This window comes from Caloenas nicobarica, chromosome 10 (assembly GCF_036013445.1).
Source record: "Caloenas nicobarica isolate bCalNic1 chromosome 10, bCalNic1.hap1, whole genome shotgun sequence".
Taxonomy (NCBI): Eukaryota; Metazoa; Chordata; class Aves; order Columbiformes; family Columbidae; genus Caloenas; species Caloenas nicobarica.
Genome location: NC_088254.1, coordinates 2,844,422 through 2,857,279, shown reverse-complemented (window position 1 = coordinate 2,857,279; position 12,858 = coordinate 2,844,422). Strand labels below are relative to the sequence as shown.

The window sequence follows — 12,858 nt, the reverse complement described above, 5'->3', positions numbered from 1 at the left end:
CACATCTCACCTCAAGCTTTTTGCCTTAAACTCCACTTTTAAGTTCATAATTATGGAAATATTTGTCCTTGCTGCTTGCTAGCTCTGAATCTCCCAGGCCTGTGTGTGCTCTCCCATCTGAAGAGGCCCCTTTCCACTCAGCTATGCTGAGAAATCCATTTACCATGTGCATCTGCTAAACGGTTCGATGGCAGCAGCCAGCGTGACACGCAGTGGTCAAGGTGGAAATGTAGAGATGTGAAAACAAATCACCTCATGCTTTGAAAAGCACCAGGATATGTGTTTGCGGCTCCGAAAGCGGCATGCTGTAAAACAGCCTGTGTCAGCCCCCGAAAGCAGGGATGCTCCTCATGGGCTGTTAGAGACAGATCTGGCTGGTGAAAATCCCCTGGACCTGGATTTAGGGTCATCTCCCACCCAGGATCTTCTTTGTGCACCTGCTAAAGCTCCTACAATCATCTCTCCTGGCTTTTGCTGGGTGTTTAAATGCGAGCCCAAAGCCACACCACCAGCAGGTCCTCGGAGCTGGATTCATGCAGAAGCGAGTATGCTCAGAGAGCATTTGGCTCGAAGAGCAAAGCAAACAGAAAACTAAAACTCTGCGAAGGTTTCCACGAGTGGCTCCCTCCGTTTCCCTTTCACCAGTTCATATGCCTCTCACCAACGGAGAAATCTGTATGCAAAACACCCTCCTGATTAAATGCAGACACAGCCAACGTTACAGGGAATTAGGGAGCATAACAAATGAGTTTATACCTTAAAAAAATGCCGTGGAACACGGAGCTGCACTGACAGCTCAAAGGCCACACTCATGCCCCAAAGGTGAACAAACCAGAAAGACCCACTTGTGACACTGGCCTGATTTTGAAACAATTTCTGACAGAATAATGAATTTGGATTTCTACCATATTCATTCTCGGTAGCAAGCAGGTAATCCAGCAGAGCTCCGGTGCAGCACGGTTTTCTGCAATTTTTCGCAAGTGGGTCTTCTGAAGAGCATCAGCAGCTTCTGGCTACTGCTGCTCCACGCAGGACAGCATGTAAGCCGGTTTCTCGCAGCCAAGCTCCAAAGTTAAGCACGCGCTTAAGCCGTTTTCCTCCATAAAGATGCATTCCTGAATCAGGCTTTTAGTCTAGATTAATGCCAGCCGGCTACAGATGAACTTCTCTGAGTCATCCCCTGGAGACATCAGGTCCCCTAAAATAGCAACAACAACAGAATCCATAGAAAGGCTCGAATATTTCGACTGAAAGCCACGGACACAACGCTTTACATAAGCGCGGGGAACACGCCACCCTCCCCAGACTGAAATAAGGATTTGCTTCAGCCCAGGGTGCTTTTGTGTTTCAGTCTCACACTCTGGGAAGCGCAGCCCTGCCGGTGCTGCTGATGTTGCCTGATGCAACACAGCAAACTGTGTCTTTTTCCTTTTTTTTTTTTTCTTCCTATGCAGTTTTAATACAGTGAAGTTACTTGAGGAAAAGTCCAGATATACTGGAATCGATTGATGTTGTCAGAAAAGCAGAGGTTTGCACGGGGAAAGGCAATAAACCCCGCTCAAGACCACAGAGGCTTTGCATAGACTGGCAGCAGCCTTGACACAAGTGGAGGAAGACGTGAACACCAAAAATGGCAGAAGTCAATGCAGGCTAGAATACAGGTGTCCTTCTCCATGTCCCCTCTTGCTGTGTGACGTGGATAAAGACAAGCCAACATCCTGGAGAAACGGCACTGGAGGCACGAGGAAGCAGCCTGGCTTGTGCCATTGTGCTGAACTGGGGTCCTGCCACCCCTCTGTAGGGAAAACAAGGGACAGGTGAGGATTGTCAGCAGCCTGAGGCCACCAAAAGGCTTTAATTGCCCCAATCAGCCTCATTTGGGACCTCTACCCATGACCCATTGCTCTAGGAGCTCTATTTAAGCTGAGGTCTAGGGCACCACTTCTTTTCTGTGGGTGCATCTGCTCTTAGGGTCTTCCAAATTGATCTTGGACTAAACCTGGTGTCTTGTTTTTGCCTGGTGACACTTGGGTTCTTGATGGTCCCTGTTGCTGCTACTACCATGCTCTACTTGCCTGGCCGTGGGGCTGTGCCTAACTGGTAAGGCTGTTTCCTGGTCTAAGACATGTTGTGCCTGTCCTAAGTCCTGGCTCACCTTTCTTTAGACGGATGGGTGGTCTTTGCTGCTCCACAGGGTTGTGGGCTCTATTCCTGTGTGTGATCCTTAGTCCCCTCCCTGCCTTCCCCCACCTGAGGTCCTCTGTTTTCGCTAATCTAATGAAATTCCAACAATCCCATTTAGGCCCAGACTTAACTGTGATCCCCTCTTGCTGCCCAGCATCCACATAACTTCTCCATCTCCACACCACCTCCAAAACCTTCATTGGTATCTCATAGGCTTCCTCATTCCTGAGAGCTTGGAGTTTTCCGGCGGCTTCACTTCTTTCTTGGGAAGGCTGGGACAACATTTTGCTAATAATGTGATGGAGTTAGTTCCTGTGTAGGAGCCAATAGAGCCGAGCTGGCAATTAGGTGGGTAAAACCTGGGCTTAAGGGTCTTTATTTGACTTGGGGATTGCTGAGGAATGCAGAGGTGGGATAGAGGAGGACGCAAAATAAAGAGTTCATCTGAGGCTGAAGGTTTCCTCGCAAAAGCCAAGCCCCGTGTGGAGAACATCTCCGCGACACCTCAGCGTGAGGGGTAAAGCCCTTTTTCTATACAACCCAACACTTCACCTGCTGGCTATATAATATGCCTGGAAACCCAGGCTGATTTACATCCAGCATTATTCATAAAAATGCACGGTACCAACAAAAGATGCCAAAACCCAAGCTGGATCCAAAGCTCTGTCACACGGCTGGGAGGCGGCGCGGGTGAAATACGTGGTTTAAATCATTAATCTTCTCCTCAGAACACACACCAGGCTGCTGAGACTCGCCTGGGGGCACAGAGCAGGGCGGAGGGGGCTCTGAATTTTGACGGCCTGAGGGGTGATGTCACCCTCCGTGAGGCTTTTGTGCCTTTATTTAAGGGTAAAGAGCCGTTCGCTGAGGTAAACCGCCGCCGGAGGGGGCTGTCCGGGCGGCTGTGCTGCCATTTCGCGGCGCCGCCCCCTCGCTCGGCCGGCGGGGCGCGACATGGCGGCGGCGCGGGCGCTGCTGCTGCTGCTGCCGTTTGTGGCGGCGCTGCCTCAGCCGGCGGCCGCCGTGTGGCCGCAGCCCCAAGCCCAGCGCTCCCCGCCGGGCGGCGGCCGCTGCCCGCTGCCTCCCCGCCGGTTCCGCTTCGGCTCCGCCGCCGGCTCCGCCGTGGGGCCGGGCTGCGCCGTGCTGGAGGCGGCTTTCCAGCGGTACTGGGCGCTGCTGTTCGCCGCCGCCCGCCCGACCGGTGAGGCGGGGCGTCGGGCCTTTCGCTTCGGCTCTGTGCTTCGAAGCGAACCACAAACCCCAACCCTCGTGTGGTTTGTTTTTTTTTTTTTTGGGGGGGGGGGGGGTCGTGCTCCCACACCCCCGCGTTCCCCCAGCTCGGTGGGGTGGCCGCGGTCTGTGGCTTCCAGAGCCGGGGAGCAAAGGGCAGCGTTGGGTCCGTGCGTGGAGGGCGATGCACGTCGTGAAATAAAATCCAATCCTGTTTGGCACTGCGCTAGTCACCTCGCGTTTTCTTTCAAGCAGCGAGGCTCTTGCTGTGGGGACTTTTGCTCCTTCCATCTCGTTTTTTTATCTTCTCCAGATGGCGTTCCGGCTCTTGCTTTGCTTCCCTTTCTCGGGACTGCTGCTGCAATCGCTCCCGCTTCGGTGCTTTCTGCACGACTTGGCTCTTCCAGCAGCTCTCGGTGTCCGGCGTGAAGCTTCGTCTTGAGGAAACACTCTTGCTGCTTCGCGTGTGTTTTTAGCCAGCACGTATTTGTGCCGCGTGGCTCTTTCTGCCCTTACTTCATAAGGTGGGCTGCTAAGCATCCCAAGGCAGCGTGGCTTTTCTCGCAGACCTCTTGGATTCACTCTGAAATTGTAGGGTAAGATGAGGGAAGGTGAAAGCTTTGAGAGCCCAGGCTCGATTTGGGGTAGGTTATAACGGTTTCTCGCACCCAGATTTCTTTGCGATAGCACCCGCTGCCCGTCTGGGTTGAAATACGGGGAAATTTCGTGGCTGCGTTCGCAAACATGGGCTGAGGAGCCGGCCGGGTGCTCGGCGTCTGCGTGGGTCTGTGGCAGCCCAAAGCGCTATATCTGGGAAACGCAAAATGCTTCATTCATCAGAAAGCTCGTAGCTCTGCTTCCGGGCGGTTTAAATGTCAGCGCGAAGCCCGTCGCCGCTGATGGAAGCGGAGAAGGGTGACGGGGCTGGAAGCCGCGCTGCTTCGTCTTGAGCATGTCGTGCTTTGACAGGGGCGACTTGGAAACACTGCAAGGAGCCATTTGGCTTTTTTATTTCTTCAGCTCTTGTAAGTAGCAATGGAAACAAATTTTGATCTGGGAGCTGAGAAGACTCCTCTTGGGTTTTTTTTGCTGCTAGGAACTAAACTTCAAGCAGCTGATACAATTATTCATGTTTTCCTGTTCTTCTCAGAGGGGAAATATGACCATCAAATCAGTTGGAGCAGATACGTGTGATCATGAGATCGAGCTCATTGCTTTCCGTACGGCCTGCTTTATGACACTCAAACTGCACAGTCAATTTTATGGCTTTTTTCCCCTCTTTGCCTTCCTTTTTATTTTTCACATGGGTGAGAATAGGCAATGGAAACCATGAATGGAGGGAAACAGTTTCTGTTGATAGAGGAAATAAACAATTTTGTCTGTTTCAGGAAGCTGCTATGTCAATTTAACAAGCAAGATTATGTCCAAACTCTGCATTCATCCTGGACTTCAAGAATGAAAACAGAGACCAGTTTAAGTTAGGAGGGACATAGAGGGGTCTTTTTTCAAGCCCTGCCTTAAAACGGGTCCAAACCTGGAGCTGGAGGTAACTTTGCAGCTGGATCAAGCTTCTGTACCCAGCTGAAATTGCAGGATTCCTGCACAGAGAACCGAGCCCTTGCTGCAGTGTTTGGCCACCCTCAAGGTGAAGAATATTTATTTTTTTTCTTTAGCTCTAATTGGGATTTCCCTCGGTTCTTGTCATTAAGCTGAGCAGCTCCAAAACGAGTCTGGGAGAGACCCGGGACCCTGCGTGGAGCTCAAGCCAGGACCTCCCATCCCCGACGTCTTACTGCCGCAATCATTGCGTTAGCATCCTCATCTTCCAGTCCGTGACTAATTAACTTGACATGCGCCTTCGCAGCTCTCTTTTGAACCATGGACTTCAGCCGTTGTGTTCGATGGGTCCGTGTTGCATCCACCTGTGTTGCCTTCTTGGTGCCGTGGTAGTGGGACCTGCCTGCTCCTTGGCCAAGGAGGCCACGCTTGGGTTCGGTGACAACTCCCTGGCTGGGTTTAAACATGGCGTGTGGTGGTGACACCAATTCTCTTGAGGTTTTATCACCAGAATGAGCATCTCCCATGTCCCCAGGCTCGAGCGGCCGTCTTGCCGAGCAGAGGGAGCTTGTGGCTCGCACATCTGCGAGGTTGCCTTGGCTACCGGCTTGTCTGTAACCAGGAGGAAAGCTCAGAACTGAGGGCTGCGAGCTGTTTATCTTCTCTCTGCAGAGATTTTGCCTTTCCTTCATGGAGAAATTCAGAGTTTCTGGCTCCTGCAAGCTTCAGAGCACAGGCCGTCTGCATTTCGCCCAAATGCTGGCGGTGCCCAGGTCTCTCTGAATTCTCCGTGCCTGGCTTGTGACCAGTCTTACTCAAAGCCAAGCTTTGAGTTTGGCCCTGACCATATCGAGCTGTCCCTGGGAATGCTATGGGGGTGTCAGTTTGGACCTTGGCTGTGACGAGCAGGGTCCCACCCCACTGCTGTGATAGACCCGCGCATCTAAGGCTGAACACCTCCCGTTGGAGTTGGGGGAGCGACCCCAGCGAGGACTGGGGGCCTTGTGTCCTCGGAAGTTCTCCTTCAGACAGGGAAGCGTGGCCAGAGCTCCTGCTCGAGGTCTGAGCACGGCTGGGTTTATTCTTCCAGCCGCTGCGCCTGGGACCTGCTCTGCAGAAGATGGAGTTGCTTGGGGGCCTCTCTGCGCTGGGCAAGACCTTTTGGTGGGCTTGAACTCAGCCCAGCTCTGCAGTAGGCTTGGATTCATTCTCCGCCATTTTTTTACAGGGTTTCTTTGCCCTTTCTGGGGAGTGTGGGTAGGGTAGCAGCGCTTTTGGGTTTGTGCTTTTTTCCCAGTGCTGAGAGAGTTTGGAAACATGAAACTCTTCACCCCCCTGGAGAAGATTCAAGTAGACGTGGCTGTCGCTTAGAGCAGGGGCTGGTGTCTAGGAAGCCTTGGGCCCTGCTGCTAGACCATGTCTCTTTTGTGTTCTGCTTTAATCTTCCATTGCAAAGCCTTTCCTGGGGGCTTCTTCACCAGCAGATCTTCTCGGAAATGAACATTGGGATCAGCTCGTATGCTCGTTATTGTCTATGTTGAAAGAAGCCCCCACTGAATCCCCTGTGCCTGCTCTGGGTTGCAGGAGGGGGTGCTCATTTCTGCCCTGAGTGCTAAAAGTCCACGTCTGCATCCCTAACTGGGTTGGTAGGAGGGCGGTGGGCTGGGCGCAGGGAAAAGAGCCAGGGTGGGGATTGACATCTGTGTTCTGTGTCCTTTGCAGAGAATGAGCAGCCCTGGGGGACACCGTGCACTCAGCTCCTCGTCTTTGTCGCCACGCCAGACTGTGATGGGTTTCCCAGCCTGGACTCCAAGGAAGGCTGTGAGTGTTGGGAATGGGAGGGAGCAACCGGGGCGGGAGTGTGGCTGTTTCTGTGGAATCATAGAATCATAGAATCATTTTGGTTCGAAGAGACCCTCAGGATCATCGAATCCAACCATAACCCAACTCTAGCACTACCCCATGTCCTTGAGAACCTTGTCTAAACGCCTTTTAAACCCCTCCAGAGATGGTGACTCCAGCACTGCCCTGGGCAGCCTGTTCCAATGCCTGACAACCATTTCTGGGAATAATTTTTTCCTATTATCCAATCTAAACCTCCCCTGGTGCAATTTAAGGCCATTTCCTCTTGTCCTGGTGCTTGTTCCTTGGGAGCAGAGCCTGACACCCCCTGGCTCCAAGCTCCTTTCAGGCAGTTCAGAGATCAGAAGGTCTCCCCTCAGCTCCTGTTCTCCAGGCTGAACCCCCCAGCTCCGTCAGCCGCTCCTCATCAGATTTGTGAAATAATAGCACTGTGCAGCACTTAGCCCTGATTTTAGGGAGCCAGCATCCTCACTGATCGCGGGGAGGGAGTGACTTACTTGAGGATGCTGATAAAGCAGTGGGAGAGGTTTAAAACAAAAAAAAACCAAGCCCAAAAATCAGTTCTGTAGGATACCAGGGTGCAGTCCTGTATCAAAACCTCTGCCTGGTGCTGCTGGGCTTGTGGTGGCCCGTCACAGCATGTGATGGAACGCAGGAGCTGACGCCGGCCCGGCCGCTCTGCTGCTGTGTTTCAGATAAGCTGTCCGTCTCGGAAGGCTCCGTGCTGCTCTCTGCGGATACCGTCTGGGGAGCTCTGAGAGGTGAGCTGCGCTTTCTGCCGGGCATTCCTGCTCTCCCTGCCCCAGCCCTGTGGGGATGGCTCCCCGTGCCTTTCTGTAGACTTATTTGTTAATTGAGCTCGGTTCCTTTGGGGGAGTCCGTGCTGAGAAAGTGACTGCGTGTGTGGTTTTCCTGCAGGCCTGGAGACATTCAGCCAGCTCGTTGGGAGAGATGAGAATGGCACGGTGAGTCCTGCATCCCTCTGAGGATTGCCGGGATGCTCGGGACGAGCAGGGTACCGGCACCGCGGCGCAAAGGCCAGGCAGGGATTCATGAATCCAGCCAGATCCCTGCTTTCTGAGCCAGTAAAGCGTCACAGCTCCTTCTGGCCAGCTTGACAGTGAGGCCACCCCTCCTCGTCCTGCTGGCTCTGGGGAGAAGGGTGACCCCGATTCTCTCCTGCTAACGGCTGTGTTGCCTGGAGCCCTGCTCACTCCTTTGTGCTCTCTGTGTTGCAGTACTACATCAACGAGACAGAAATTGTGGATTTTCCCCGCTTCCCTCACCGGGGCCTGTTGCTGGACACGTCTCGTCACTACCTGCCTCTGAGAGCCATCCTGGAAACTCTGGTAGGATGCCTGTGCTGGAAGACAACGTGGTTTTGTTTGGTGTCCCTTTTTTTGGGTCTCCTGTGTAGCCTGGAGGGCTTTTGGGATTTTTGCTCTTTTCTGAAGATCCCAGAGCCAGCATAGGCCACTGCATCTACATCTCCTCAAGGGAAGAGCTTGTCAAACCGAGGCTTTTTGAAGCAAACCAGCTTACTTGTCCCTCGATGAAGGAACAGGCTGGGGCAGGGTGGCAGCGTGACTTCGGTTCTTTGTATACAGATGTGCATCGTGGAAAAAAATGCGCTGTAGGTCCTTCCCTGTGCCCATGGCTGTGTTTGCTTCTGGTGTAACTCACAGCTGCCTGGTTTGGGTGATTTCCTCAGTTTGTAAGGAAGAAAACCCTGAAGTATCCTGGTTTCCTGCAATCCACATGACTTTCTGAGGCTGGGTTGTTTCTGAGGCAAGGGAAAACACTTGTCCCAAGCAGAATTAAACTCCCGGGTCTCAACCAGTGGCTCAGTCCTAGGGAGAACAGGGGGTTTATTGTGAGCAGAAGCACTGCTGGCCCTCTGCAGCTCTTTATGGTGCTGGTGTGTTTGAAACGAGGTGTCTGAATCCCTTCTGGATCCTGGGGAGCATTTGTGGACTCCGCCTTGTCCTTTTGGAGTACAGGGACCTTGTCCCCTTTCTGTGGCAAGCTTTCGGAAGAGACAGGGCATATTCATCTTGATTCCTGTTCCTTCCCCAGGACGTCATGGCTTACAACAAGTTCAATGTGTTTCACTGGCACATCGTGGATGACCCGTCTTTCCCCTACGAGAGCTTGACCTTCCCAGAGCTCAGCAAGCAGGTAACCCACCCCGATCCCCATGGGGGAAGCAGATCCCTCCCTTGACACCCAAGCAAGGCGCTGACATTCCCCGTGTCCACCCAGGGAGCTTTCAACCCCATGACCCACGTGTACACAGCCAGCGACGTGCGGACAGTGATCGAGTACGCCCGGCTGCGCGGCATCAGAGTCATCGCGGAGTTCGACACTCCTGGGCACACGCTCTCCTGGGGTCCAGGTGAGGAGCAGATCCTGCTTCTGGTGCTGTGAGGAAAGTTGTAGTTGTACCAGGGGGAACAGGGGGGTCTGTGTGGCTCCGGGATGGCACAAACCATCAGCTGGAGGACCCAGTGGTCCAACTTCTAGAATAAAATCCAAAGGGAAAGCGTTTCCATCTCTACTTGGGTCTGAGCCTGGAAGTGTGAGAAGCTCCAGGAAGGCGTTGCCTTGTCTTGCTCTCTCCTTCTCCCGCCTCCAAATGCCATGTCCTGTACTGGAGAACAACCCGTGCGTGTTGTCGCAGCCGAAACTGTGGCTGCCCTCCTTCTCTGTCTGCAGAGAGCGAGTGTTGGGGTCTGCACCTGTGGTGCCACCTCAGTGGCTCAGTGTGTGGTTTCCTGTAGGAATCTCCCCAAAAAAGCAGTGAGGAGAGAACCTAAGGGGAAAAAATCTGGGAAGGGCCATGCTGAGGAGGGTCTGGGGGGCTACATGGGGCCATACAGCCACGTTTAGCCCCTTCCTCGCTGTCCTGTGTTGTGATCCAGGTGCTCCAGGACTCCTGACTCCCTGTTATTTGGGCAAGGATCCTTCTGGGACATACGGACCCATCAACCCCGTCCTTAACAGCACCTACCAGTTTGTGGCTGATTTGTTTCGGGAGGTCAGCGCTGTGTTCCCAGACTTCTTTCTTCACCTCGGTGGCGACGAGGTGGACTTCACGTGCTGGTGAGGCTGAGATTGGTCTGGATGGGGACTTGGCGGGGGGGAAATATCTGCAACTGGAGTCTCAGCCTGTCACTTTTTGGTCACGATCATCTGCAGATCTGTGTGTCCTGTTTTCCTGGGCTCTTGTGAGTTTGTTCCTGGGGTTTCTACTCTTGGAATACCTGAGCCAGCCTTGGGCTGATGTGGGAAGGACTTGGCCACGTCTTGGCCTTACTCCAGAGCTCAGGATTCAGTGCTTTTATTATCTTCTCTTTGGTATGCAGGAAATCAAATCCAAAAATTCGTGCCTTCATGAAGGAGATGGGCTTTGGTGAAGATTACAAAAAACTGGAGTCGTTCTACATCCAGAGGTAAGGCTGGCTGTGTTCTGAGCCTGCAGCTGTGCTACGTCACCAGCACAAATGTCTTCTGCTGTCTTGGGGACACCAGATCTAAGCAGCATGTCTCTCTGACCCCAAAGGGAGTAGCCTAGCTGTGTTTTATTGGGAGACTGACCACAAATAATGTGGGTAAAGGAGCCCTGTGAGGGGATGTGCTTTCTCCCTTCTCCTTTAGAAGCACCTTCACATGCGGGTGTTGGTTTGACCCAAAACTCGGTACTCTTTCCACTCCAGGCTTCTGGACATCATCTCATCCCTCGGCAAAGGTTATATTGTGTGGCAGGAGGTGTTTGACAACGAAGTGAAGGTGAGGGCTGCCTGCTTTCCTGAACACAATTCCCTGTGCTGGGGTGAAAAGTGCTGGTACCCCCAGCCAGATGCACTGGGGTGCTCTGGTGGAGCCATGGCTCAAAAATCAAACCAATATCTGCCTCAGTTTCCCTTTGGGAGCATTCAGAGCTGTGGGTGGGTCAGAGCACGCTGCTTGCTGGGGGAGTAGCGCTCGTGTTGCTGCACGGATCCTGTGTGCTCCGCAGGTGAGGCCAGACACCATCATCCACGTGTGGAAGGAGAACTCCACGCCGTACATGGAGGAGATGGCCAATGTCACCAAGGCTGGCTACCGGGCTCTGCTCTCTGCCCCCTGGTACCTCAACCGCATCTCCTACGGGCAGGACTGGATAGCGGCTTACCAGGTGGAGCCCTTGAAGTTTGAAGGTGCGTTCCTTGTGTCCCCTTCCTGTACGGCAGCTGACTTCTCGCTTGGAGGTGGTTAATTTGTTCGAAAGTGCTTGAGTGACCGTGTCCTTCGTTCCTCTGCCTGATGCCGGCACAAAGGAACTCTGCTCTCTCCCAGCTTGGGGTTTGAAGTGTGGGGGCTTCCAGAAGGGCGAGTTATTGCCTCTGTAGCTGAGCCATTCACTGCTTTACCCCGATAAGTCACCCCGTTATCTCCCAGCACCCCTGAATGCCGTGTCCTCTGGCAGGCAGCCCCGAGCAGAAGGAGCGGGTGATCGGCGGAGAGGCGTGCATGTGGGGCGAATACGTAGACGTCACTAACCTGGCTCCCAGGCTCTGGTAAGAGAAGCCGCAGGGAGGTTGAGTATGTGTTTTACACAGGTCTGTGTCCCGTCACCCTGATCCATGTGTGTCTAGGAGCAGATATTTTGACATACAGAAGCCACGTGCCTTCATGTGTTGAAGGATGTTGGTCGGGAAGGTGTTTGGGAGCTCAGGGCTTTGTGTGAGAAGCTCACGAACTCCCTACTGACCTGACACCTCTGTCCCTTGTTCCTCAAGGCCGAGAGCTGGGGCCGTAGCTGAAAGACTGTGGAGCAACGTGACCGTCAGGGACCTGCAAGATGCCTACGCGCGGCTGGCTGAGTTCCGCTGCACGCTGCTCGGGTAACCGTCCCTCCTCATGGAGGGGCACAGCGCAAGTGCCACCTTCTCTGGGGTTCGGTCCTGGGGAGGGCAGTGAGGGTGACCCTGGGCTTTCCCTGGTGCAAAACGACCTTGCTCCCACACAAGCAAAAAAAAAAAAAAAACCAAACCGAGTCTAGAAGCATGGGATGAGAACCTTTCCTTCCTTGTGACACCCGGAACGGGGCACCCATGGGCAACCTGCGCCCAAACCGGACCGTGGGCTCTGCCCCTGCCCTGCGGGTGACACTGTCTCTCCGTTCTCTCTCCAGGCGCGGTGTCCAGGCGCAGCCCCTCTATGTGGGATACTGTGAAAATGAATTTGGCGGGTTTTGACAGTTGAGTCCCACTGTCCTTGGTCTCTCTGCACGCAGGAGGAACCATTTCCCTCTCTTCAAAGCCACTGGCTTGGCAAAGAGACCCTTTCCCACCCCCAGCTTCTGCTCGTGCTTCGTTGCAATGAACTTTTTTTTTTTTTTCCCCTTAGTGTGCACTCTTTGCCTGTTTTTCTATTTTTATTTCTTTAAATCTATAAATAAATGACCCTAAAGAGGAAAAAGGTGCTTTTTCATGCTCAGCTGGGGCTTGGGAGACGGTGCAAGGGTTTTTGTTAGGTGGCTTGCTCCAGAGGTGCAGGTTGAGGAACGTCATCTCCCGCTGGCTCTGGAGCTGGAGAAAGACACCCTGAAGCCTGCCCAGAAGACCTGGATGTTCTCTGGATGTTATGGAGTCACCACTCAGGATTTGGCCAACTCCTCCATCCTCTTCTTCTGTCGGAAACCCCATCCAGGTGGAATGAGGGGATCTATCCACGAGAAATCCTGGCAGGTGGGACTGCTGTACCTGTCTTGGTCTTCAATGAGTGAAATCCGCTGTTATGGCTGGAAACCTTTTACTATTGGGCTTTAAATTAAAAATATTGAATTGACTTTGAATTTAAAAATATTCAGAACTTGTCATGTCTTGCATTTCTTTACCCTCCAGTGAAAGGATGCGCAAACGCTTCTCCTCCAAAGTGATACAATGGGGGGGAAATGGTGAAGCACAACCACCCTGGAGCAGGAAAATTTAGCTGGATTTGGAGGAGTTATCACAGTTCATTGATCAAATGCAACGCTTT

The 12,858-nt window shown here is 53.1% G+C and overlaps 1 protein-coding gene across 1 annotated transcript; it reads left to right on the top strand.

Annotated features, from left to right (window-relative positions):
• The first annotated feature begins 3,138 nt into the window (after positions 1-3,138).
• HEXA (hexosaminidase subunit alpha) lies at positions 3,139-12,645 on the top strand. Its single transcript, XM_065641568.1, has 14 exons — positions 3,139-3,385; positions 6,694-6,792; positions 7,530-7,595; positions 7,753-7,799; positions 8,073-8,183; positions 8,911-9,012; positions 9,097-9,229; positions 9,756-9,936; positions 10,200-10,286; positions 10,551-10,623; positions 10,853-11,033; positions 11,303-11,393; positions 11,616-11,720; positions 12,011-12,645. The coding sequence occupies exons 1-14, from the start codon at positions 3,139-3,141 to the stop codon at positions 12,072-12,074; spliced, it is 1,587 nt and encodes a 528-aa protein (XP_065497640.1). The 3' UTR covers positions 12,075-12,645.
• The last annotated feature ends 213 nt before the right edge of the window (positions 12,646-12,858 follow it).

Bases quoted from the DNA above. Each gene is read 5' to 3' on its own strand.
- HEXA (XM_065641568.1), top strand. From the start codon at position 3,139: ATGGCGGCGGCGCGGGCGCTGCTGCTGCTGCTGCCGTTTGTGGCGGCG. The intron at 11,034-11,302 runs GTGCGTTCCTTG...GTCCTCTGGCAG, and splicing joins GGAGCCCTTGAAGTTTGAAG to GCAGCCCCGAGCAGAAGGAG. The intron at 11,721-12,010 runs GTAACCGTCCCT...TTCTCTCTCCAG, and splicing joins TTCCGCTGCACGCTGCTCGG to GCGCGGTGTCCAGGCGCAGC.